The sequence below is a fragment of the Barbatula barbatula genome (genome assembly GCF_947034865.1).
Source record: "Barbatula barbatula genome assembly, chromosome: 16".
NCBI classification, from domain to species: Eukaryota; Metazoa; Chordata; class Actinopteri; order Cypriniformes; family Nemacheilidae; genus Barbatula; species Barbatula barbatula.
The window spans coordinates 22,717,266-22,744,678 of NC_136779.1; the positions used below are offsets into that span (position 1 = coordinate 22,717,266).

The window sequence follows — 27,413 nt, forward strand, 5'->3', positions numbered from 1 at the left end:
CTGCACTTACTTTAGAGGTCACTCTCTTCCTCTCTGCCTCTTCCATCCATTGGCTTCGGGCCGGATAGACGCTGTTCTCCAGCGTTAGACGCTTCATCTCGCCGTCTATCCTCATGCTCTGAGTGAACCTCTGACAGATTAACAGCGAGCGGTCAGCGTTACACATGAACACCGGTTTCTCTTCTTCTCACAGTCTGTAATCATACCTGCATGCAGTTGGTAAACATCACACAGACGGACATGAGTTTGGAGAAGATCCGGAGCAGCTCGGGGTTGGTGAGCATGCAGTCTTTCAGACAGTTATCCAGAAAGCTGGTGTGATGACACAACACGTCATCGATGTTGGACGCCTGAAGTAGACGAGAGAATGAACACATGCACACACACTGCCACATTATGACGCTTGACATTTGGAAATGGAAAGAAGGTTATGAACTCACAGACTTCAGGTTGTTTTCCATGACGTGCCACGTGGGCTCCATCACCTCAAACATCATGTAGTACTGAATGTTCTGAACGAAGTTAAGCATCCGCTGTCTTAATGCGAAAGCGGCGGCGAACCTGTGATTGACAGGAGTGTCTGAGTAAAGATGATCAGAACTGAAGAGAGTCAGTAATAAAGGGTACGTGGGCGGCTCTCACCACTTGGCAGAGAGCAGTGAATATTGTTTGGTTTCTTTATTCCTGATCCACACGTTACAGAGCAGTCTCTCCACGTGTTTACAGTAGAACATGTGTCTGAAGAGCATCTGATATCTCGTCAAAGCTTTCCTATAACACACAACGCCGTGCTGAGATGAACATGAACACACATACACACTGACGAGTGCACACTGACCAGTACCTGTTTATTATCAGTGACAGAGGCCACTTGACAATGTAGTCAAAAGAGAACGCCTCCAGACCGCTGAGTGACACCTCCGTCGGCTCTGCGTTGATGAGGGCTTTCTCTTGTTTGGTGTCTATGGCCAGGACACGCAAGAGCTGAGTGATGACATCATGAGGCATCAGGTCAATCTGAGAGCAAGAAAGAGAGAGAGACAAGAAGCGATGAACATCTCTCGGATCACTGCTCAAGTGAACACACTGATAAACAGAGTTGGATCGACGTGTCACCTTCAGATCATCTTTGAAGGGGTCGGTGTTGGCCGTGCTCATCCTCAGAGCCAGCTCCAGCAGAGCCTCCAGACGCGGAGGAATGATGTCATCCACCGGCTTCTTCAGCTCCTCCTCCGTCAGATCCATAAAGTGCACGAAAAAATCTCCTTTATCCATCAGAAAGTAATGCTTGATGGACCTGCAGGTGAAATCATCCCATCAGCAAACAATGGCATAACCCTGTGCGTAACTATGACGACGGCGGATCAGACGGACCTCAGACGTGACACCAGTTCCTTCTCCTCCATTAGGAAGTCCAGCAGAACTTTACTGGCATAATAATACGCTTTCTCAATCTGCTCTACATACACTCGCTCTTTAAGGGTGTACAGAACTTCTTTGGCGTCCGGGCAGGTCACGTCCCGACCGCACTCACGCACCACATTTAAATACTTGCCTGGAACGAGAAAGAAGTCAGATGACCTTCAGCAGATGTTTCATGTGCTTTATAATGCTGCGTGCGTGCGTGTGTGCGAGACCTGTGTTTAGTATCTTATCAGCCATCTTCTGCAGAAACGAAGGGATGCGGTGCTGGACGATGGTGTATCGCTGGTCCCAGTATTTGTCGTTATAATCCTCCTGAATCTTCTCTTTCTGCAGCTCATGTTCCTCAACCATAAACTCACTGGGGAAACACAAACAAAGCCACAGTGAACTTAACTGGTGATATAATGTGTTGCATACAGAGTTCCGTAAGAACATCATTGGGTGCCTATTAATATCATCAAATGTTTCTGAAGCATGAAAACAACTCTTTGAGTTTCAGATTCTACCTGTACGGATCTTTAATGATGCCTCTATAGATCCACTTCTCAAGTATTTCAAAGTACGGGACGCTGGCAGCTTTAGTCAGATAGAGGCAGAGCTCTTGGGCTTGACTGTCTCCTGTGTAATTGAAGGTCCGATCATGAAGCAGACTGAGGGTGGAGCCGCCCATACACTCGCCCTTATCCACAGACATCGCTGGACGAAGATTAAAGTCATTAACAAACATCTGCACGTACACTTCATTCAATCACAAGACATGAGACCACAATGGAACACACAAACTCAATGTAGCATGTCAGTACCGATGGAGGCCAGGATTTCCATGGTGCGCATGGTGGGCTGTATGTAGAACCAGAGCTTCTGCAGAGAGAGAGTTCCCTGTCTGTGGAGATGTTCCAGCTGTGTGATGAGAATGAAATATTCCTTCATCAGAGTTCTCATAGCTGCCGTGAGAGCGTGATTCACCTGACCGTACTCAAATGATGACTTCTCCTCTGTGAACCTACAAAAACACCAACGTCAATGATGAACAAGTGTGTGACCAACATCATCAGATAAACTATTTCAAAAAAAGCATTTTCTAGATGTTGAAGTGTTGCTCACATTTTTTCATTGTTGGTAACCGTGATGTGACCAAAGTCATGCATTTAGATGATTTAAATTGCGACATTGAAATTGTATCATATGGCAGCATGTTCATTATGAGATTGACTGACCGTGTAATGGTGGAGTAACACGACGCCACCGGTAATATTCGGCTCACAAGTTCCTTGATGGACATGTCCAGTGAGGGATCGATGATGAAGGATCGACTCTGTCTGCCGAGCACAGGCTGAGCACTGATGTCCCTCCCGTCCACACCCACCAAAACATACAACAAATCCTCCACCAGAGCGTGTTCCTGCGCTGACAGCGACATTGATCCTGAACATAAAACATACAAACAACATATGACAGTGAGAAGACCTCCATTTAACATCGACTACTGCCTCAGAGACACTCTTCACTCGTAGGGCTGCTATTAAATAAGCAGCTCAGATAACCACAATGATTATAAATCCTTAGAAAACAAGGGTGATCTGCAGCATTTTACATCCAGCGTCATTGATCTGCACTCACTGTTGCGTTCCAATTACATATCTACATCATTTGAGTTTTATTAAAGTGATTCCAGATTTGCTGCATCTACACAGCAAGACGACATCATCCTCATATCTCAGGTTTTTCTGTTAAGGTCACTCTACAGAGAAGGTTATAGCTATGGACAGAATTTTCATTTTCTATCATTTCTTCATTTCATAAATAGTAATTAGTCGTTATACTCGTCAAATCCTTTAAAGGTTCAATGTGTAATTTTGGGGATGATCTATTGATAGAAGTACAATATAATATACTGTATATAGTTATGTCTGCAAAGGTGTGTAAAGAGCTTTCATAATGAAGAGTAATGTTTTTATTACCTTAGAATGAGCTATTTCTATCTACATACACCGCGGGACCCCTCGCAATCTTGCTTTGCTGCTAGATATAACTGACTAGAGCGCTCCATCTTTCAGTTTCAAACCATCTCCAAATCCAGCGTCATATCACATTCATCAGCCAAATGCAGTGAAGGATGAGAAGACAGCACGTTTAACATTGTAACTGTAATTCAGAATCCACGACACACCGTTGCTCCACCCCTTTAACCAGACAATTAATCGCAATTATTCAATAGACAATTGGTCTTCAGCAGAATTGCATAATCGTGACCGTCCTGTTCATACGGTAAGAATTTTGAATATTCGTCCAGATGGTATTGTGTGTCATTTTAAAAATCAGGGCTTTCATTCAGACCTTTAGAACTTTTCACAATCCTGATGAATAAAATCCCATCCATTTGATCAATATCACATTTCACCTGGAAAAGCCCAGCAAAGTTCAGTGTAAAATAACCGCTGCAGTTTACTATCTGCCATGATTTTATACATTTCTGTCACCTACCAATAGCCACGACCGGCTCTCCCACAGGGGTGGGGCTAGTGATGAAATCTCCAATCAGAGCAGGCCGGTCATACACCCAGTTTGGAAACACGGGGTTGGGTTGAGTTGGGTTCTTCTTGTTATGTCTGTCTCGCAGCATTTTCCGGATCACTTCTGAAGACTGACAAAGACAAACGAAACCATCATAACCCGTCTCACGCAACGTGGAGACCGAACGTACGATGGTTGGTTTTCTTTCATTCAGGTCAACTACCTGAGGCACGCTGGAGCTGGCCGTCACGTTTCCAAGCTTCTTCCGCAGTTCCTCCAGCTCCTGCATGGACATTTTACTGCTGGTTGCAGGAATGCTGTAAGATGCGCTGGTGCTCGATATGGCATTAGCGGGTATCTCTGATCTCTCTTTGGCATTCTGCTGCAGAACCTTTAGAGTCTGAAGAACAGAAGCGGTCAGTGAGTTATGACTGGATCACATTTAACATCACAACCATAGACCGCGGAACTGGGGGGGCCGGGGGCCACAGCCCGGGCAACTTTTGTACTCTGACAAACTATCTTCTATGAATAAAAGCTATTATTATAGTTAGCTAATAGGCTAATAGTTCATAAGGAATAATAGTTACTAGGTCTGTCATCTGTGAGCGTCATCGCGAGCTAACGGCGGGCACCTGTTTAACCGCTGGCGGCATTACCAGGCTGTGACAATGAAGGGACAGAAGTCAATGTCTCAACAACAGACCCGGAGCGTCCATCTCCACCACGATTCAGACGAGCCCTGGCTAGCTGCTCTCCTCCGGCTAACAAAACCCAATCAACCTCACGACCCTGCTGTGCTTATGAAGACCAAAAAGGTTTGTGTGTGTCATCAATGCACATCAATCTGATTATGAGTCTTGTGATGATAATGACTATAATGTTGATTTAGATTCAAGGCAGCAAGATGAGTTGTGGTTGTAGACTGGATGTGTTTGCTATAGTTTCATCTGTGCTTTTGTGTGTAAATAGGCCTGTTGTGTGTGAATGTTAGAGTGGGATCAGAGGGGTTAATGTGAGGAAGCATGTGTGCGTGTCCATGATCACAACCTTATCGCATACTGTCATTTCATATCAGCAGAAATCATAAAGGTCTTAAATACATATCTGTGTTGAAATATGATGTTTTCTATAGCGGATTCACTCATGTGTATAGTGTAGATGTTGTGTATGGAATGGACCTCTTTATCCTCTGTGAGTTTGGACAGAAGATACACCAGAGGATCCAGACTGCGGGTGTTCTTAGACTTCAGTTCTTCGTATTTCCTCAAGAAGTCTTCGGGTGTTTTGGAGTGCTCGGCGATCTTCACCTGTTACACAATATAAACTAGTGTCGTGCAAAGACTCATTTAAACACACTGAAGGAGACGTGCTCGTGCACGCGTTTACCTTCGCGCTGTGCGCAGATACTGTGGTGGTGACGTAAGGTGTTCTGTTCTTCTGCAGTAAGTCGATATAAACTTCTGCACCATCACCGCTGCTGACATTCAACAGCCCGAGCAGCTCATTCACATCATGATGAATCCTGAACTCACTCATGACTACACAACAATCACATCACTGATGATCAAGAGCTTTTATTATCTGACTGTTTAAACAACACCTCACTTACCGCATCTGTTGAGAAAACAGCGAAGAAATGAAAATTACAAACACATGAAGTCAGACACTGTCAACTTGTGTTTGTCCGCCAAAAGAAGAGCCGTGTTTCAAAATAAAAGTATTTCAAAATAAAGGTCATTCGTAAACGTAACCAACAGAAATAAACAACAGAGACCTAAATTTAAAGATATTTAGGTGAATATAAAAAGAGCTAATGCATTCATTTGATTTGTGCTCGTAAAATCAGCCTTTTTAATTTTGTTAAAGTAGTTAGCACGCGCTGTTGTGCGACACACTATTTTACTTTAAGTTACCTACTAAACACTATGGGGTGGTTTCCCGTAGGCCTACAGGGCTTATGACTAGTGCCAGACTAAAATAAATGCTTGAGCTGTCTAACTAAAAACAGCTGCACTGACATATCTTTAAAGTCACTATGAAACGGATGTTGCGATTGACTTCTTTTCTGTATCGTGACACATCTGAGTGAAAACACTTAAGAAATTTACATTTATTCATTTGGCAGACTCTTTTATCCAAAGCGACTTACAAGTAGTTTATTTTTTACAGTGCAGAGCAATCAGGGGTAAGGTGTCTTGCTCAAGGGCCCTTCAGTCATGACCTGCTGACACTGAGATTAGAATCTTCTGATCACAAGTCCAACACACTGACCATTAGACCACAACTGACCCTACAAGTGGAGTTAATAAACATGGAGAGACAAGGAATCATAGCCAAAGTAAAGGAGCCCACAGACTGGGTAAAGGCACTCGGACTCGTGGAAAAACCGAGAACTGGCAAGCTCAGACTATACTGGATCCACACGATCTCAATAAAGCCATCAAACGTCCACATTATCCCTTGCCAACCATATCACACCCAAGCTAACAGGTGCTAAATACTTCAGTGTCCTGGATACCCGCTCAAGGTACTGGGCAATAAAGCTGACAGAAGAATCCTCTAAGCTGACAACATTAAATACAATCTTTGGACGTTACAGGATCTATCGTCTTCCATTTGGCATAATTTCAACTCAGGATGAATTTCAATAGAAAATAGATAAGACTTACAAAGGTCTTTCTGGTGTTATTGCAATCTTCAATGACATTCTGGTTTATAGACAAAGCCAAAAAGAGCATGATGAAAACCTGTGAGCCATGTTGCAAAGATCTCGTGAGAAAGGAGTAAAGGGTAAATCCGGAGAAAAGCAATGTGAGCGCACCTGACGTCTGCTACTTCAGACACTGCTTAAACATTGAGGGAGTCAAGCCAGACCCCGAAAAGGTATCAGCAATCAAGCACATGGAACCACCAACCAATGCTGGGAATGGTGAACTATCTATCCAAGTTTGCACCCTGTTTATCAGATATCAACGCACATTGCCTTCCACAAAATGAATCTCATAACCACAGAACCTGGTCCAGTACTTGCATATTATTACCCACAAAAACAACTTCACCTTCAAGTGGACGCATCCAAATATGGTCTTGGGGCAGTTATTTTGCCACTCAGCTACGCATCGAGGTCTCTGAATGAATCTGAGGTGAGCTATGCACAAATAGAGAAGGAGGTCTACGCAGTCTTATTCGGTTGCATGGCTGCAACAAATCCCTGCTGAGACAGAGATAGACAAACAGCTCATCCAACTCAGAAAAGTGATACTGGATGAATGGCCTGAGGAGAAGAGACAATGTTCTGCGGAGATCACAGATTTCTGAAGCTTCCGAAACGACCTCGGCATCATTACCAAAGGTGAGAAAATAGTCATACCCACCTCCCTCGTATTCACATTGGTCACATGGGCATAGAAAAGTCTAAGCAACGAGCACGAGAGGCATGTGCAGACAAATTGAACATGTTGTATCTTGTATTAAGCAACGTTCAAAGTGATCCTTTTACTTAGTGAACGTAGCAACACAGCACAAACATGTCCATTCAATACAGCACTTCCACATACCAACTCTCTCTAACACCCATTGCCACCACTGACCTCTGCATGGTCGAAAGATGTGGTACCTGCCTAGAAAGACGGTATGCAAATGCCAAGGACCCACGACACACCAACAAGACCATGTCAGGTGGTAGCTTCAGACTTTTTCACATGGAACAGCGAAGAGTACCTGATCACCGTGGATTCCTTCAGCCATTTCTTTGAATTAGACAAACTCAACACCACAACGTCTGATGCTGTCATTAAAAAAACCCAACACCCAAAGATCTTACCATGTTCGTACCTCAGAAGTTCAGGTGTATCGTAGAAATCGGCGCCATCTTCTCCGACTTCTACATACCCAACAAATGAACAATGTCCGAGAGTGTGGGGAAATACCAGCACAGTGCCAAAAGGACACAGACACGCAGCCTGTCAGAGTAACTTGCCCAACACTGGTCAGGTACCATACCAGGGTCGATTTATAATTCATCTGGGGTGTACAAGAGAATGTGAACATACACCTGCCATGAGCTCCATAAGACTGAAAGGACATTTTTGATAAGAACTGTCAGTTTGTGTTCTGATATTGGTAACTGTGCTGAAATCTTCTGATAGATACTAAGTTAACAGTGTTGGTTTGTATGTTGCATTGAATTATTGTTTATTTTTGTTGTTAATTTCGATCTCTTTATTACCCATCCACAACATACATCTAGGGTAAACAAGACAATCACCAAACACATATTTCACAATATATTACAAAATACATTCACCACAAAATGATTTCCTAAAGTAACTGAAATTTAAACACAAAACACTTGAATTCAGTGACAGCTACAAATGTGATGTTGAGACAAACAAGACGGTGGTGCAGAGTTATCAGCGAAGTGAAGGCCACTCTCTCATATCATGATTATTCGCATCCAGAATAAACGTGTGAAGGATCAGCCATTTAATGTAAGCAAGGACATCTAAAAACAGCACAAAATGACTTGTGCTTCAGTGATGAGTGACATCAGAACTCAGATATTCATTTTAACTTCAATATTCTTTGAAATCAACCGGAATACATAACTCCGATAACTCATGTATTTTGAGCCTTCATATTTTTGATTAAATGAATGTGTGAGTAAACTCTCTGAATGAACAGACTTCTCTCAATTATTGCATAGTTTATACATTTTCACATGATGAAAGTACAGATATTATGTTTTAATGTATCAAACGAGTTATTTAAATAATTACACAATAAGCTCAAGGTAATATCAGGCTAAAATAACTAAAGGCTTCGTCACAGTGTTATATATATATATATATGGTCTGTTTCCAGTAATGTCATGAGTCAACAGCATCTCATACAGGATGTGTTGCGGTTTGTCCCGCAGGATAGAAACTCTATTTGAGATGAAGGACACGCGGTTATATTACTGCAGGGGGCGCTGTGAGGCTCAGTCGATCAACATTAACATCTTTACTGACCAACGAAGAGAAAAGTACAATAAACAATAACAATAATGTCATGTACACTGACTCAGAGACGCACAATAAACACATACACGATTATAATTATAATATTTGTAAATATGTTTTAGATCCGCCCATTAGGGCACAGGAGCGTCGCGAGCGTGGCTGTGCAACTGCTTTTTGCTCGTGCGTTTGTAGGCGTGTTCGCATTCATTCGGCGCTGCGCAGATCAATCACCGTATGACATTTAAGTACCGCGAGACCAAATATATATTTCAGATCTCGCGTTACTTTGCTGCAATTCGCCGATCGGCATGCGCACTGTTATGATGAAGTCGACACGCCTGATATGAGCGGAACTGAAGTTCATTATCATCATCACACACAGACACTCGAGTAATAATGTGCTCTGTCTTCAGTGCTGTGGGCGGTCTGTGTCTCTGGGGTATGTACATTTGTATTTCATTCATGTTTCACTTCTTCACACATAAAGTAATGAATCATGTTTGCGTTTAAAGATCTCGTCGCTTTTGTATTTTTACAAAAAGTGAATTAGAACGTTAAATATTTCGTTATTTTTTCATTTAACTTCGTCTGTTCTTGAATCACAGCGGTCAGTGAATTAAAGCTACAAACACATTCACATGTTTCTTCATGTCTCACGTATTAATACTGTAGTGTACTTCAACACTTACTAAGATGAACTGTAGTGTACTTCAACACTTACTAAGATGAACTGTAGTTTACTTCAATACTACTAAGATGAACTGTAGCGTACTTCAGCACTTACTAAGATGAACTGTAGTGTACTTCAGCACTTACTAAGATGAACTGTAGCGTACTTCAACAGTTACTAAGATGAATTGTAGTGTACTTCAACACTACTAAGATGAACTGTAGTGTACTTCAACACTTACTAAGATGAACTGTAGTGTACTTCAACAATTACTAAGATGAACTGTAGTGTACTTCAACACTTACTAAGATGAACTGTAGTGTACTTCAACAATTACTAAGATGAACTGTAGTGTACTTCAGCACTTACTAAGATGAACTGTAGTGTACTTCAACAATTACTAAGATGAACTGTAGTGTACTTCAGCACTTACTAAGATGAACTGTAGTGTACTTCAACAATTACTAAGATGAACTGTAGTGTACTTCAACATTACTAAGATGAACTGTAGTGTACTTCAACACTTACTAAGATGAACTGTAGTGTACTTCAGCACTTACTAAGATGAACTGTAGTGTACTTCAACACTTACTAAGATGAACTGTAGTGTACTTCAACAATTACTAAGATGAACTGTAGTGTACTTCAACATTACTAAGATGAACTGTAGTGTACTTCAACACTTACTAAGATGAACTGTAGTGTACTTCAACACTTACTAAGATGAACTGTAGTGTACTTCAACACTTACTAAGATGAACTGTAGTGTACTTCAACACTTACTAAGATGAACTAGTGTACTTCAACACTTACTAAGATGAACTGTAGTGTACTTCAACAATTACTAAGATGAACTGTAGTGTACTTCAACATTACTAAGATGAACTGTAGTGTACTTCAACACTTACTAAGATGAACTGTAGTGTACTTCAACACTTACTAAGATGAACTGTAGTGTACTTCAACACTTACTAAGATGAACTGTAGTGTACTTCAACAATTACTAAGATGAACTGTAGTGTACTTCAACACTTACTAAGATGAACTGTAGTGTACTTCAACAATTACTAAGATGAACTGTAGTGTACTTCAGCACTTACTAAGATGAACTGTAGTGTACTTCAACAATTACTAAGATGAACTGTAGTGTACTTCAGCACTTACTAAGATGAACTGTAGTGTACTTCAACACTTACTAAGATGAACTGTGGTGTACTTCAACATTACTAAGATGAACTGTAGTGTACTTCAACATTACTAAGATGAACTGTAGTGTACTTCAGCACTTACTAAGATGAACTAGTGTACTTCAACACTTACTAAGATGAACTGTAGTGTACTTCAACACTTACTAAGATGAACTGTAGTGTACTTCAACACTTACTAAGATGAACTGTAGTGTACTTCAACAATTACTAAGATGAACTGTAGTGTACTTCAACACTTACTAAAATGAACTGTAGTGTACTTCAACACTTACTAAGATGAACTGTAGTGTACTTCAACACTTACTAAGATGAACTGTAGTGTACTTCAACAATTACTAAGATGAACTGTAGTGTACTTCAACACTTACTAAGATGAACTGTAGTGTACTTCAACAATTACTAAGATGAACTGTAGTGTACTTCAGCACTTACTAAGATGAACTGTAGTGTACTTCAACACTTACTAAGATGAACTGTAGTGTACTTCAGCACTTACTAAGATGAACTGTAGTGTACTTCAGCACTTACTAAGATGAACTGTAGTGTACTTCAACATTACTAAGATGAACTGTAGTGTACTTCAGCACTTACTTAGATGAACTGTAGTGTACTTCAACACTTACTAAGATAAACTGTAGTGTACTTCAACACTTACTAAGATGAACTGTAGTGTACTTCAACACTTACTAAGATGAACTGTAGTGTACTTCAACACTTACTAAGATGAACTGTAGTGTACTTCAACACTTACTAAGATGAACTGTAGTGTACTTCAGCACTTACTAAGATGAACTAGTGTACTTCAGCACTTACTAAGATGAACTAGTGTACTTCAGCACTTACTAAGATGAACTAGTGTACTTCAACACTTACTAAGATGAACTGTAGTGTACTTCAACACTTACTAAGATGAACTGTAGTGTACTTCAACACTTACTAAGATGAACTGTAGTGTACTTCAACAATTACTAAGATGAACTGTAGTGTACTTCAACACTTACTAAGATGAACTGTAGTGTACTTCAACACTTACTAAGATGAACTGTAGTGTACTTCAGCACTTACTAAGATGAACTGTAGTGTACTTCAACACTTACTAAGATGAACTGTAGTGTACTTCAACAATTACTAAGATGAACTGTAGTGTACTTCAGCACTTACTAAGATGAACTGTAGTGTACTTCAACACTTACTAAGATGAACTGTAGTGTACTTCAGCACTTACTAAGATGAACTGTAGTGTACTTCAATACTACTAAGATGAACTGTAGTGTACTTCAGCACTTACTAAGATGAACTGTAGTGTACTTCAATACTACTAAGATGAACTGTAGTGTACTACAGCACTTACTAAGATGAACTGTAGTGTACTTCAATACTACTAAGATGAACTGTAGTGTACTTCAACAATTACTAAGATGAACTGTAGTGTACTTCAACACTTACTAAGATGAACTGTAGTGTACTTCAACACTTACTAAGATGAACTGTAGTGTACTTCAGCACTTACTAAGATGAACTGTAGTGTACTTCAATACTACTAAGATGAACTGTAGTGTACTTCAGCACTTACTAAGATGAACTGTAGTGTACTTCAACACTTACTAAGATGAACTGTAGTGTACTTCAGCACTACTAAGATGACCTGTAGTGTACTTCAACACTACTAAGATGAACTGTAGTGTACTTCAACACTTACTAAGATGAACTGTAGTGTACTTCAACACTTACTAAGATGAACTGTAGTGTACTTCAACACTTACTAAGATGAACTGTAGTGTACTTCAGCACTTACTAAGATGAACTAGTGTACTTCAACACTTACTAAGATGAACTGTAGTGTACTTCAACACTTACTAAGATGAACTAGTGTACTTCAACACTTACTAAGATGAACTGTAGTGTACTTCAACACTTACTAAGATGAACTAGTGTACTTCAACACTTACTAAGATGAACTGTAGTGTACTTCAACAATTACTAAGATGAACTGTAGTGTACTTCAACATTACTAAGATGAACTGTAGTGTACTTCAACATTACTAAGATGAACTGTAGTGTACTTCAACACTTACTAAGATGAACTGTAGTGTACTTCAACATTACTAAGATGAACTGTAGTGTACTTCAGCACTTACTAAGATGAACTAGTGTACTTCAACACTTACTAAGATGAACTGTAGTGTACTTCAACAATTACTAAGATGAACTGTAGTTTACTTCAGCACTTACTAAGATGAACTGTAGTGTACTTCAGCACTTACTAAGATGAACTGTAGTGTACTTCAGCACTTACTAAGATGAACTGTAGTGTACTTCAACATTACTAAGATGAACTGTAGTGTACTTCAACACTTACTAAGATGAACTGTAGTGTACTTCAACATTACTAAGATGAACTGTAGTGTACTTCAGCACTTACTAAGATGAACTGTAGTGTACTTCAGCACTTACTAAGATGAACTGTAGTGTACTTCAGCACTTACTAAGATGAACTGTAGTGTACTTCAACATTACTAAGATGAACTGTAGTGTACTTCAACACTTACTAAGATGAACTGTAGTGTACTTCAACATTACTAAGATGAACTGTAGTGTACTTCAACACTTACTAAGATGAACTGTAGTGTACTTCAACATTACTAAGATGAACTGTAGTGTACTTCAGCACTTACTAAGATGAACTGTAGTGTACTTCAACACTTACTAAGATGAACTGTAGTGTACTTCAACACTTACTAAGATGAACTGTAGTGTACTTAAGCACTTACTAAGATGAACTGTAGTGTACTTCAACATTACTAAGATGAACTGTAGTGTACTTCAACACTTACTAAGATGAACTGTAGTGTACTTCAACATTACTAAGATGAACTGTAGTGTACTTCAACACTTACTAAGATGAACTGTAGTGTACTTCAACATTACTAAGATGAACTGTAGTGTACTTCAGCACTTACTAAGATGAACTGTAGTGTACTTCGACACTTACTAAGATGAACATTACTGTACTTCAGCACTAAGAGTTCACACTTTAAAGCCTCTTCACAAAGCTAACAGAAGGGGTGGGGTTGACCTTGTTGTTATGGGTGATGTCATCAGGCTTACTGACTATGACCACAGTTATTGGCTGAAAGCTTCAAGAGATAAAACGGTATTATGTTTTCTTCTAATATGAAAGCACAAAGAACTTGTAAAACTTGCACTGCTTTCAACCTATTTAATTTACATCATTTGTGTAATTCCCGCTCCCGCTCCTGTTTTTATTTTTGTTTTGTGTTTGATTGTTCGCTTTTTGTCGTGTTTGTTTCGAGCCATGGTAATGTTTTATTTTCTCTTTTCTCTCTTTTCATTAATCTATAAGTGTTTCTTGATGTTATGTTTACGTTTGTAACATTGTTTTGTTATAACAAAATGTTCAGTAAAGAATAAATAAAAAATTGTGATTGGCTGATAGAGGATATGGGTCTCTGTCAGTCATTTAATCATAGAAATATTATAGAATGAGGTCTCATGCTTACATATTTAAATTAAGATATTAATTAAAATAAAAATGTAGTCATGTTCTAATCAAATATAACGGTTGCCATATTAAAATAAAAATGTATTTGATAAAATGTATCTTATAAACTAAGATACTAATTCAACAAGTGAAGAGTTTATTTACAAAAACAAATAACTAAATTTTTTCTGAATTCAAGTTTTAATTGTGCATTCCAATTAATATCAATCAAACCATTTGTTTTGTATTGTTTTTTTATTAAGAAATAATCACTTTTTAAAGTACAGCTAACAAATACGATAAAGCACAATAAACATATGGTAACACAATAAACAACAGGATGTTTTAGTTATCTTTTGCAAATAAACTATATGTTCAGACATGTTAGGATTGTTGTGAGTTGGTCTTAAGACTTAAGTGACTAAAGAGTCCTCTTCACCACACCTAACGTCTCATGGTTTAGGAGACCGTATTCTTAAATCTTTATAAGAATCCTCTAGGAAAACACTAAATTTAGCTTAAATAAGTGCATCCCCACAGCCGGTACTCACAGATCATGAAACCAGCTTGATGTCATCTACACCCGTAACTGCACCACAGATTACATTAAAGTCACACCTCTTCTCATTTCTGACCACTTCTTCATCACTTTCAACATGTTCCTTCCTAAATGCACTACGCCTACACCACCAGCTGTTTATTTCAGACAGAACCTGCACTCTCTCCTCTAGCACCCTCTCTGCTAAAGTGACATGCTTTCTTCTGTCCATCTTTACATCTCTAGATGTTGACACCTTATGCTCCACACTTACATCCTGTTTAGATAACCTCTGTCCTCCAGATAAGCTCGTGCCACCTCCTGCTCCCATTGGCTGTCTGACATCCTCCATGAACAACACGTAGTTGCCCACTCAGAGCTGCTGAAAGGACATGACACAAGACCAAGAATCCTGCTGACCTAAGGGACTTCCAGTCACTCTCTTCTCTTTCTCTGCTAGTGTTACCAGAGCTGAAACATCTTTCTATACCTTCACACCCTACTACACTCCTACACCCCATCAAGAACCTTCACACCCTACTACACTCCTACACCCCATCAAGAACCTTCACACCCTCCTACACTCCTACACCCCATCAAGAACCTTCACACCCTACTACACTCCTACACCCCATCAAGAACCTTCACACCCTCCTACACTCCTACACTCCATCAAGAACCTTCACACCCTCCTACACTCCTACACCCCATCAAGAACCTTCACACCCTCCTACACTCCTACACCCCATCAAGAACCTTCACACCCTCCTACACTCCTACACCCCATCAAGAACCTTCACACCCTCCTACACTCCTACACCCCATCAAGAACCTTCACACCCTCCTACACTCCTACACCCCATCAAGAACCTTCACACCCTCCTACACTCCTACACCCCATCAAGAACCTTCACACCCTCCTACACTCCTACACCCCATCAAGAACCTTCACACCCTCCTACACTCCTACACCCCATCAAGAACCTTCAGACCCTCCTACACTCCTACACCCCATCAAGAACCTTCACACCCTCCTACACTCCTACACCCCATCAAGAACCTTCACACCCTCCTACACTCCTACACCCCATCAAGAACCTTCACACCCTCCTACACTCCTACACCCCATCAAGAACCTTCACACCCTCCTACACTCCTACACCCCATCAAGAACCTTCACACCCTCCTACACTCCTACACCCCATCAAGAACCTTCACACCCTCCTACACTCCTACACTCCATCAAGAACCTTCACACCCTCCTACACTCCTACACCCCATCAATAACCTTCACACCCTCCTACACTCCTACACCCCATCAAGAACCTTCACACCCTCCTACACTCCTACACCCCATCAAGAACCTTCACACCCTCCTACACTCCTACACCCCATCAAGAACCTTCACACCCTCCTACACTCCTACACCCCATCAAGAACCTTCACACCCTCCTACACTCCTACACCCCATCAAGAACCTTCACACCCTCCTACACTCCTACACCCCATCAAGAACCTTCACACCCTACTACACTCCTACACCCCATCAAGAACCTTCACACCCTCCTACACTCCTACACCCCATCAATAACCTTCACACCCTCCTACACTCCTACACCCCATCAAGAACCTTCAGACCCTACTACACTCCTACACCCCATCAAGAACCTTCACACCCTACTACACTCCTACACCCCATCAAGAACCTTCACACCCTCCTACACTCCTACACCCCATCAAGAACCTTCACACCCTACTACACTCCTACACCCCATCAAGAACCTTCACACCCTCCTACACTCCTACACCCCATCAAGAACCTTCACACCCTACTACACTCCTACACCCCATCAAGATCCTTCACACCCTCCTACACTCCTACACCCCATCAAGAACATTCACACCCTACTACACTCCTACACCCCATCAAGATCCTTCACACCCTACTACACTCCTAAACCCCATCAATAACCTTCACACCCTACTACACTCCTACACTCCATCAAGATCCTTCACACCCTCCTACACTCCTACACCCCATCAAGAACCTTCACACCCTACTACACTCCTACACTCAATCAAGAACCTTCAGACCCTCCTACACTCCTACACTCCATCAAGAACCTTCAGACCCTCCTACACTCCTACACCCCATCAATAACCTTCACACCCTACTACACTCCTACACCACATCAAGAACCTTCACACCCTCCGCCACACCCCTATACTCCATCAAGAACCTTCAGACCCTCCTACACTCCTACACTCCATCAAGAACCTTCACACCCTCCTACACTCCTACACCCCATCAAGAACCTTCACACCCTCCTACACTCCTACACCCCATCAAGAACATTCACACCCTACTACACTCCTACACCCCATCAAGAACCTTCACACCCTACTACACTCCTACACTCCATCAAGAACCTTCACACCCTACTACACTCCTACACTCCATCAAGAACCTTCACACCCTACTACACTCCTACACTCCATCAAGAACCTTCACACCCTCCTACACTCCTACACCCCATCAAGAACATTCACACCCTACTACACTCCTACACTCCATCAAGAACCTTCACACCCTACTACACTCCTACACTCCATCAAGAACCTTCACACCCTCCTACACTCCTACACCCCATCAATAACCTTCACACCCTACTACACTCCTACACTCAATCAAGAACCTTCAGACCCTCCTACACTCCTACACCCCATCAATAACCTTCACACCCTACTACACTCCTACACCACATCAAGAACCTTCACACCCTCCGCCACACCCCTATACTCCATCAAGAACCCACAGACCCTCCTACACTCCTACACTCCATCAAGAACCTTCACACCCTCCTACACTCCTACACCCCATCAAGAACATTCACACCCTACTACACTCCTACACCCCATCAAGAACCTTCACACCCTACTACACTCCTACACTCCATCAAGAACCTTCACACCCTCCTACACTCCTACACCCCATCAAGAACATTCACACCCTACTACACTCCTACACCCCATCAAGAACCTTCACACCCTACTACACTCCTACACTCCATCAAGAACCTTCACACCCTACTACACTCCTACACTCCATCAAGAACCTTCACACCCTACTACACTCCTACACTCCATCAAGAACCTTCACACCCTCCTACACTCCTACACCCCATCAAGAACATTCACACCCTACTACACTCCTACACTCCATCAAGAACCTTCACACCCTACTACACTCCTACACTCCATCAAGAACCTTCACACCCTCCTACACTCCTACACCCCATCAATAACCTTCACACCCTACTACACTCCTACACTCAATCAAGAACCTTCAGACCCTCCTACACTCCTACACCCCATCAATAACCTTCACACCCTACTACACTCCTACACCACATCAAGAACCTTCACACCCTCCGCCACACCCCTATACTCCATCAAGAACCTTCAGACCCTCCTACACTCCTACACTCCATCAAGAACCTTCACACCCTCCTACACTCCTACACCCCATCAAGAACATTCACACCCTACTACACTCCTACACCCCATCAAGAACCTTCACACCCTACTACACTCCTACACTCCATCAAGAACCTTCACACCCTACTACACTCCTACACCCCATCAAGATCCTTCACACCCTACTACACTCCTACACCCCATCAAGAACCTTCACACCCTACTACACTCCTACACCCCATCAAGAACCTTCACACCCTACTACACTCCTACACCCCATCAAGAACCTTCACACCCTCCTACACTCCTACACCCCATCAAGAACATTCACACCCTACTACACTCCTACACCCCATCAAGAACCTTCACACCCTACTACACTCCTACACTCCATCAAGAACCTTCACACCCTACTACACTCCTACACCCCATCAAGAACCTTCACACCCTACTACACTCCTACACCCCATCAATAACCTTCACACCCTACTACACTCCTACACTCCATCAAGATCCTTCACACCCTCCTACACTCCTACACCCCATCAAGAAACTTCACACCCTACTACATTCCTACACCCCATCAAGAACCTTCACACCCTACTACACTCCTACACCCCATCAAGAACCTTCACACCCTACTACACTCCTACACCCCATCAATAACCTTCACACCCTACTACACTCCTACACTCCATCAAGAACCTTCACACCCTACTACACTCCTACACCCCATCAAGAGCCTTCACACCCTCCTACACTCCTACACCCCATCAAGAACCTTCACACCCTACTACGTTCCTACATCCCATCAAGAGCCTTCACACCCTCCTACACTCCTACACCCCATCAAGAACCTTCACACCCTCCTACATTTCTACACCCCATCAAGAACCTTCAGACCCTCCTACACTCCTACACCCCATCAAGAACCTTCACACCCTACTACACTCCTACACCCCATCAAGAACCTTCACACCCTCCTACACTCCTACACTCCATCAAGAACCTTCACACCCTCCTACACTCCTACACCCCATCAAGAACCTTCACACCCTCCTACACTCCTACACCCCATCAAGAACCTTCACACCCTCCTACACTCCTACACCCCATCAAGAACCTTCACACCCTACTACACTCCTACACCCCATCAAGAACCTTCACACCCTCCTACACTCCTACACCCCATCAAGAACCTTCACACCCTCCTACACTCCTACACCCCATCAAGATCCTTCACACCCTACTACACTCCTACACCCCATCAAGAACCTTCACACCCTACTACACTCCTACACCCCATCAAGAACCTTCACACCCTACTACACTCCTACACCCCATCAAGAACCTTCACACCCTCCTACACTCCTACACCCCATCAAGAACATTCACACCCTACTACACTCCTACACCCCATCAAGAACCTTCACACCCTACTACACTCCATCAAGAACCTTCACACCCTACTACACTCCTACACCCCATCAAGAACCTTCACACCCTACTACACTCCTACACCCCATCAATAACCTTCACACCCTACTACACTCCTACACTCCATCAAGATCCTTCACACCCTCCTACTCTCCTACACCCCATCAAGAAACTTCACACCCTACTACATTCCTACACCCCATCAAGAACCTTCACACCCTACTACACTCCTACACCCCATCAAGAACCTTCACACCCTACTACACTCCTACACCCCATCAAGAACCTTCACACCCTACTACACTCCTACACCCCATCAAGAGCCTTCACACCCTCCTACACTCCTACACCCCATCAAGAACCTTCACACCCTACTACACTTCTACACCCCATCAAGAACCTTCACACCCTCCTACACTCCTAAACCCCATCAAGAACCTTCACACCCTCCTACACTCCTAAACCCCATCAAGAACCTTCACACCCTACTACACTTCTACACCCCATCAAGAACCTTCACACCCTCCTACACTCCTACACCCCATCAAGAACCTTCACACCCTCCTACACTCCTACACCCCATCAAGAGCCTTCACACCCTCCTACACTCCTACACCCCATCAAGAACCTTCACACCCTCCTACACTCCTACACCCCATCAAGAACCTTCACACCCTCCTACACTCCTACACTCCATCAAGAACCTTCACACCCTACTACACTCCTAAACCCCATCAAGAACCTTCACACCCTACTACACTCCAACACCCCATCAAGAACCTTCACACCCTACTACACTCCTACACCCCATCAAGATCCTTCACACCCTACTACACTCCATCAAGAACCTTCACACCCTCCTACACTCCTACACCCCATCAAGATCCTTCACACCCTACTACACTCCTACACTCCATCAAGATCCTTCACACCCTACAACACCCCATCAAGAACCTTCACACCCTACTACACTCCTACACCCCATCAAGAACCTTCACACCCTCCTACACTCCTACACCCCATCAAGATCCTTCACACCCTACTACACTCCTACACCCCATCAAGAACCTTCACACCCTCCTACACTCCTACACCCCATCAAGAACCTTCACACCCTACTACACTCCTACACCCCATCAAGAACCTTCACACCCTACTACACTCCTACACCCCATCAAGATCCTTCACACCCTACTACACTCCATCAAGAACCCTGCGTTCAGCAAACAAGCGAACTCTCTGCAACTCTCTTCGGATAAAAGTTTCTGCTAAATGATTAAATGTAAATGTACGTGTGATCTTTGCTTAAAAGAGATTCAGGACCAATCTGAGAGCAATTCTGAGCAAGGAAAAGACAAAAACGTTTTTCTGAGTGAGGAGGCGGGGCTGACCTCGTTGCTATGTATGACACAGTCTTTTAAAGACTGTGATTGGTTGATTGGCCAAGAAGGAAAAGGTGCGTTTTTAAGTAGGGGGTGGTTAGTTTGAAATTGATGTCAGCGTGTCTCACATAGGATCGGTCACAAACATGAACCCTGCACAATCAAATGTGTTGTGTCTTATTAACTCACTGTCATTCAATTTAATTAAATATAAATGAATATTATTGCAACACATTTCTTCTCACTTTTTGTGTTTCGTCCATTTTCTCTGCTTCTTAAGTCTCTTAAAAGTCCTCCTCACTACTCCTAAAATGTTGGACCTTAAGAGCTCTTTTAAGGGTTAAGATGCTTTATGATTTAATAGGATCTTTTCTGTGATGTTAATGGTAAACGGCCACATTTCTGCTAATTTTCTCACTAGGATCAATTCTTTGCAGTATGTTTTGTCATGAATATGGGCCCAGAATTGTTGATTGTGAAATGTTTCTCATCAGGGTTTCTGGCAGAGATTGTCTGGTGTTTAGGAGATGATGTAGATCAGTTTGATGTGGTGGTGGTGAGACCTCAGATGATCCGCAGCGCTTTCCTCACACAGGTGTGTGTTTGATGTGTACTCTAGCCTGTGGAGTTGTGTATGTGTGTATTATGAACAGATTAAACATGCAATAAACTTACAGATCACAGAGTCTAATGAGAACCACAACATGTTTCCTGATGGACTCTCATATCAGTTATTCTTTGAAGGGAGAAATCACACCATTCATCTACAAAAGAACCGGTGACTCTCGACACTTTATTCACATGCGCTTTTATTATACCAGAGGTGTATTATTCAATCATTTACTCTGTTTTTCACATTTAGGCAACTAATCGCACAGAACTACACTGAAATCTACTATCAAGACGATGGATCGGTTGTAAGCAGAAATCCAAATATAAAGGTAATATAACTCCTATTGAAGTGAATATTTATTTTAAAACTGTATGTTTAATAAAAGTTTGAACGTTGTTTGACTGACTCTTTGTGCTGTATGTGTGTTGATGTGTTTCAGGACAGCTGTTATTATCACGGTCACGTTGAGGATGTGGAGGATTCTTCAGTCAGTGTGGGAATCTGTTCTGGGATCAGGTATCTTCAGTTCATGGCATGCACGATTTCTGTTTTCATTCATGGTCACGAGCGGGCGTAATGTTTGCTGGTGTTTCTAGGGGTTTTGTGCGGTTAAAGGAGCAGAAGTATGTGATTAAACCTGTGAGGGATCACAGTGATGGAGATCATCTGATGTATAAACATCGGAGACAAAAGAGAAACACTTTCAGCTTTACTCAACCTCAAACATCCAGCAGATGGGTAATGATAAATCTTATTTCTGTTTATAAAATACAGTTTGTGTTTTCTCTAACAGTTGCAATCTCTTCTCAGAAAATGAAAAGTTTTAACACCCCGAGATATGTGGAAATGGTTCTGGTGGTGGATCACACGGAGGTGAGGTTTGCTCAAACGAAGGTTTGTACAGAATGACGTCTCTCAGCTGTTGTGCTCCAAATACTTTCATCCCTGTCACAGTATCAGAACTTCAGGTCGAACGTGGACACCGTCAGACAGAGAATGCTGGAGGTTATCAATCACGTTGACAAGGTTCATTTCATTCGATTTGAAAACCACATTTAGGTATTTTCTTAATGTCACAATAGAAATATTCCTGCATGATGCATAATTCTCTCTTCAGTTGTATCGTCCGCTCAACATTCGGGTTTTGTTGGTGGGTTTGGAGGTTTGGAGCACACAGGATCAGATTGTGATCAGTGTGAGTTCTAATGATACTCTAACCAACTTTTCTAAGTGGAGAAAGACAAGTTTACTGCCACGTGTCAAACATGACAACGCTCAGCTTGTGACGTGAGTATGACACAGACACACCGCTCTGTTATCATTATATTATAATGTGTAGATGATATCAGTGTGTTTGTTTGATTCAACGCATCAATATCACAGCAGATGTTTGACAGTAAATGTGTTTTTAAAGGTTCAGCTCAAGGCAAGACTATCAGTCAAATGTTTTCACTCTATCTTATTTTGTGTGCGTGCAGTGGCATAGATTTTTTGGGTGACACAGTCGGGCTGGCAAACACATTTGCCATGTGTGCTGAGAACTCGGCGGGTGTCAATCAGGTATTCATCATCTCACATAAGATATTCAGACAGGATATGACGCATGGTTTTAACACAGACATTTACGTTCTGATGATTGTAGGATCATAATGAGAATCCACTGGGTCTGGCGTCCACAATCGCTCACGAGATGGGTCACAACTTGGGCTTGAGCCACGATCAAGAGCACTGCACCTGCGCCACACACAACATCTGTATCATGAATGAACGTGTGGGGTAATGCCTGTCTGAAGCGCTTTAAACCATAAGTGTTTGATATACAGTATAGACACTGTTGAAATGCAGTAGACTGAAGAATAAAATGTGTGTTTGATGACATTAGACAGCACTCATTACTGACGTACTGTATGTTGAAGAAAACGTTATTTACGTTTAGAAAACGTTTACGTTTGGGGTTAGGTCAGCTGTTCACAAAACTTCTGATTGAAATATATTATTTCTGTACAGCAAACTGTTCCCAGACCAGTTCAGTGACTGCAGTCTGGAGCAGATGAGTGTGTTCCTAGACAATGTGAACCCCGTCTGTCTGCTGACCCCTCCCGCCTCAGACAGACTGTACCATGGGACTGTACGCTGTGGGAATGACTTGCTAGACGCCGGAGAGGAGTGTGACTGTGGAAGTGTGCAGGTATGAAACACACGTCATTATTATCACCTCATCATCCGTCACATCAGGTCATGACATTGAAGCTCTGGTGTCTTTCCGAAAGGACTGTGACAACCCGTGCTGTGATGCCGCCACCTGCAGGCTCACCGAAGGCTCACAGTGCGCTCATGGAGACTGCTGCGACAACTGCCAGGTACTTTCTCTCATGGGTAACACGTCGTCGTCATCATCATAAGCCCTCTTCCATTTGCTCTCTAGGAGAAATGATTGAGATAATGAAGAGATGTCAACTGTGAGCAGCACATGAGCGTGAATGACACGATGTTCCACAGAAGACTGCTGTCAGATTCTTTGTGTGGTTTGGATGTGTGGGTGATTGTGGGTAATGTTTTCGGGTCCTGTATAGCTGACGGGGATTTGTTGTTTTGTATCCGTCAGATGAAACCAGCAGGGAGTTTGTGTCGTGACTCTGTGAATGAATGCGACCTTTCGGAGTATTGTACGGGACTGTCGCATCAGTGTCCACCCGATGACTTTCACATGAACGGCATTCCCTGCAGGTCACAGCAGGGCTACTGTTATAACGGCCGATGTCCCACTCTTCTTCAACACTGTCACGATCTCTGGGGAACAGGTGAAACTGTTACAACAACATGTTCTCATTACACACACACAGACACAAGAGTCAGCCGTGTGAAGAATATACTGTAAATATCTCCATCAGGACAATTCCAGCGTTATGGATGTGACATACAGTAGAAATGCTCAGAAAATCAACTTGTTATCAATATACAGAAACATTTGTTTATATTTTACTATACATCAGTTCTCTCTGGTTCTCGGATGTGATTGGCTGATAGCCGTGAGATATTCCACCAGTATCATCACGGAAACTGACCGTTGAACCGCTTGACTGACTGTTTGTATCACACCGCCACTAAACTAACTGGGACTTTGCTGTCCTCGCAACTGCATTACTCTGAAGAAGTTAGATTGCTAGCAAACAAACACGCAAAGCAGTTTATCCTTTCCAGAACTTCACTTCTGTGATGCTTTCTCTCTTTTTTTTGTATAACTGGCATACAGTAAACAAGACGTGAAATTACTAACTGCACATTCATTCGTTTGGTATTGCCTACATATCAACATGTGCACTCGGATCTGCACGTGTGATGCCACAGGACTTTCTTTCTTTGAGCTTGGATTTGTGGCGAAGAAAATGAACCAGAGGGATTTAAAGACACTCTGGTTTATCTACACACTTGTGCAGTCTGCGCAGCTTTTGCTCTTTTCTCATGAAAGATATTTTGGTAAAGTATAAGAAGATCTGGTGCACGTTTAATACACTTATATACACTCTGATGCTGAGTTATTAGAACACACGGTTGGCTAAAATATGAACAAACTCAACGGCTGGGTTCTAAATAAACTGATGCTGAAGTGTAGAGATGTGCGTCTTGAATAAATGTTTAAAAGAGGAACAAGAGTTTGCTTCTTTTTCAGCTCAGAAAGCCAGAAACACGTTACAGTTTGTTTCACGTCATAACAAAACAACATCTATTTAATTTCTCTTCTAATGTTCTAACATTGACCTGGATGTTCTGTAAAGTGTGTGTGAGTGAGACACCTATTCAAATGTTTCTGTATTTCTTTTGTCAGGTGCTACCGTGGCTAACTCATGTTTTAATCTAAATACATTTGGCAGAAATGAGTCTCACTGTGGAAAGACCAAAGGTGCTTACAGAGCCTGCACCAAAGAGTAAGATCCAGAATTGATCATTCCAGCTGGACCATGACTCCATCAGAGCAGGTTTGAAGTTTTTGATGTCTGTGTTTTGTCTTCATACAGAAGCATGTTTTGTGGAAAGATATTTTGTTTCGGAGGGAAAGAATATCCAGTGACAGGTCAGAAAGCCATCATCTCAACCTTCAGAGGGTTGTGTCATGTAGCCGGAGACGGATCAGAGGGCAACAATCTCAGTATGGTGCCTACTGGAACAAAGTGTGGACACAATAAGGTCCGAATGATGTTACAGCAGGTGTTCATTATTTGGCAGAGGCAGAAATATGACGTCTCTCGATTATGCTTCAACAGGTTTGCTATGATTTCACCTGCCAGGATGTGAATGTTTACGGCAGTGATGAAGGCTGTTCGCTCAAATGCAGTGGAAGAGGGGTAAGTGCAAGAATCTGTCATTGAAAGCAGAGTCTACAGTATATGATGTATTATAATAAGATTGATGTGGTGATTTCTGCAGATCTGTAACCAGATGAACGAATGTCACTGTGATCCGGGCTGGGCTCCACCGTACTGCCATCTTCAATATTCACAACTCGCTTCCAGTAAACACATCACACATCATTCTTAATGCCAAGTTAACGCGACAAGATTTGCCATGGAGTCATGGAGCTCGCTGACATGTTAGGGGCAAATCAGCGTGCATACAGCGCTCACCAATCTTTATGTGTGAACTAGACAAATATCTGGAGCCGTCGTCCGACTCGACATCCTGTGATGTTAAGTATAGCATACGGCCAGGCATGGGTTGAGGTCATCGGAAAACAAGGTGTCTTCAAGAAAAGTGCCGACACAAGAAATTAATCTAAATCTAATTGAGCTGTGGCAGGAGCACAATTTGTTCTGACGGCCATTTTCGAATAAACATTTCCTGTTTGGCGTGTTGAGGAGTCGCTGGGTGTCAGAGTTGGTCTCGGCTCATGTAGTGTGTGACCTCCTGTTGCAGATCGTTTTCGTCGAGCGAACACCTCAATGACTTTACAGAGAGCAAGTCATGTAGTCTAAACAACACAGCAAGCAGCAGATCATGTATTGTGAACTTGTCTTTAGCTGATGTCATCTGTTCATGTGATCTTAATGTGTTCTTCTGAAATGTTTCAGGACGGGTGAAGACTGTCGGCATCTCAGTAGCGGCTGCAGTTGTTTTTCTCCTGCTGGGGTTTGCAGGAGTGTTTTATTATAAAAGAAGAAAAGCCATCCGCCACAAGACGTGAGTATAGTTTGACTGAACAAATGTCTCATGCACACACAGCCGTGCATATATCTATATTAACATCTGTCTGTGTTTAAACAGTGAAGGTTTCTCATCAGAACAGATGAATCTTCGGCATGATGACAGCTCTGTGAGGAGAAATCCTCCTGACATCAGCGAGCCGGTCTTCATGGAAAGCTCTGTGACTCGACTAACACGTCCGACTCGAGCCGCCCCGCCTCCGGTTACTACAACATTCATACTCACACTGGCCATTTATTATATTGATAACCTTACTTAGTTCATATTTTAAAAAGTGGGCAATACAATGTAATGTTTCAGTTCTTCCAGCTTTAGTCATAATTCTCTTCCAGCGTAGAAACAAATCTCTTGAACTGAAAAACTCTTTTTATTCTCATTTTCTGCCTTCAGCCTCCTAAGCCAAAGCAGAGCAAAGTCACACAGGTGAGACAGAAGATAATAA

The 27,413-nt window shown here is 42.3% G+C and overlaps 2 protein-coding genes across 3 annotated transcripts in view; one reads left to right on the forward strand and one right to left on the reverse strand.

The window, feature by feature from the left end:
• Positions 1 to 5,892, reverse strand: part of tubgcp2 (tubulin gamma complex component 2) — an 8,251-nt gene extending 2,359 nt beyond the window's left edge. The window contains exons 1-16 of the mRNA XM_079476736.1: positions 5,552 to 5,892; positions 5,329 to 5,480; positions 5,121 to 5,249; positions 4,163 to 4,339; positions 3,910 to 4,069; positions 2,643 to 2,850; positions 2,229 to 2,428; positions 1,932 to 2,121; positions 1,638 to 1,783; positions 1,375 to 1,555; positions 1,117 to 1,297; positions 845 to 1,017; positions 643 to 771; positions 441 to 561; positions 207 to 350; positions 11 to 130 (exon numbers count right to left, since the gene is read on the reverse strand). Coding sequence (XP_079332862.1) covers positions 11 to 130; positions 207 to 350; positions 441 to 561; positions 643 to 771; positions 845 to 1,017; positions 1,117 to 1,297; positions 1,375 to 1,555; positions 1,638 to 1,783; positions 1,932 to 2,121; positions 2,229 to 2,428; positions 2,643 to 2,850; positions 3,910 to 4,069; positions 4,163 to 4,339; positions 5,121 to 5,249; positions 5,329 to 5,478 — 2,409 coding nt within the window. The 5' untranslated portion in view covers positions 5,479 to 5,480; positions 5,552 to 5,892. The remainder of the gene's footprint in view (positions 1 to 10; positions 131 to 206; positions 351 to 440; positions 562 to 642; positions 772 to 844; positions 1,018 to 1,116; positions 1,298 to 1,374; positions 1,556 to 1,637; positions 1,784 to 1,931; positions 2,122 to 2,228; positions 2,429 to 2,642; positions 2,851 to 3,909; positions 4,070 to 4,162; positions 4,340 to 5,120; positions 5,250 to 5,328; positions 5,481 to 5,551) is intronic.
• Positions 5,893 to 9,236: 3,344 nt separating this feature from the next.
• The window catches only part of adam8b (ADAM metallopeptidase domain 8b), a 19,343-nt gene continuing 1,166 nt past the window's right edge, over positions 9,237 to 27,413 (forward strand). For both annotated transcript variants that reach the window (XM_079477057.1, XM_079477056.1), the window contains exons 1-21: positions 9,237 to 9,384; positions 21,654 to 21,754; positions 21,837 to 21,937; positions 22,022 to 22,100; positions 22,212 to 22,288; positions 22,369 to 22,510; positions 22,583 to 22,645; positions 22,727 to 22,798; positions 22,890 to 23,059; positions 23,251 to 23,332; positions 23,415 to 23,548; positions 23,780 to 23,960; positions 24,043 to 24,132; positions 24,378 to 24,573; positions 25,599 to 25,698; positions 25,789 to 25,957; positions 26,035 to 26,115; positions 26,198 to 26,282; positions 26,839 to 26,947; positions 27,032 to 27,173; positions 27,362 to 27,394. In XM_079477057.1, the coding sequence (XP_079333183.1) occupies positions 9,342 to 9,384; positions 21,654 to 21,754; positions 21,837 to 21,937; positions 22,022 to 22,100; positions 22,212 to 22,288; positions 22,369 to 22,510; positions 22,583 to 22,645; positions 22,727 to 22,798; positions 22,890 to 23,059; positions 23,251 to 23,332; positions 23,415 to 23,548; positions 23,780 to 23,960; positions 24,043 to 24,132; positions 24,378 to 24,573; positions 25,599 to 25,698; positions 25,789 to 25,957; positions 26,035 to 26,115; positions 26,198 to 26,282; positions 26,839 to 26,947; positions 27,032 to 27,173; positions 27,362 to 27,394 (2,250 nt within the window). In that variant the 5' untranslated portion in view covers positions 9,237 to 9,341. The remainder of the gene's footprint in view (positions 9,385 to 21,653; positions 21,755 to 21,836; positions 21,938 to 22,021; positions 22,101 to 22,211; positions 22,289 to 22,368; positions 22,511 to 22,582; positions 22,646 to 22,726; positions 22,799 to 22,889; positions 23,060 to 23,250; positions 23,333 to 23,414; positions 23,549 to 23,779; positions 23,961 to 24,042; positions 24,133 to 24,377; positions 24,574 to 25,598; positions 25,699 to 25,788; positions 25,958 to 26,034; positions 26,116 to 26,197; positions 26,283 to 26,838; positions 26,948 to 27,031; positions 27,174 to 27,361; positions 27,395 to 27,413) is intronic.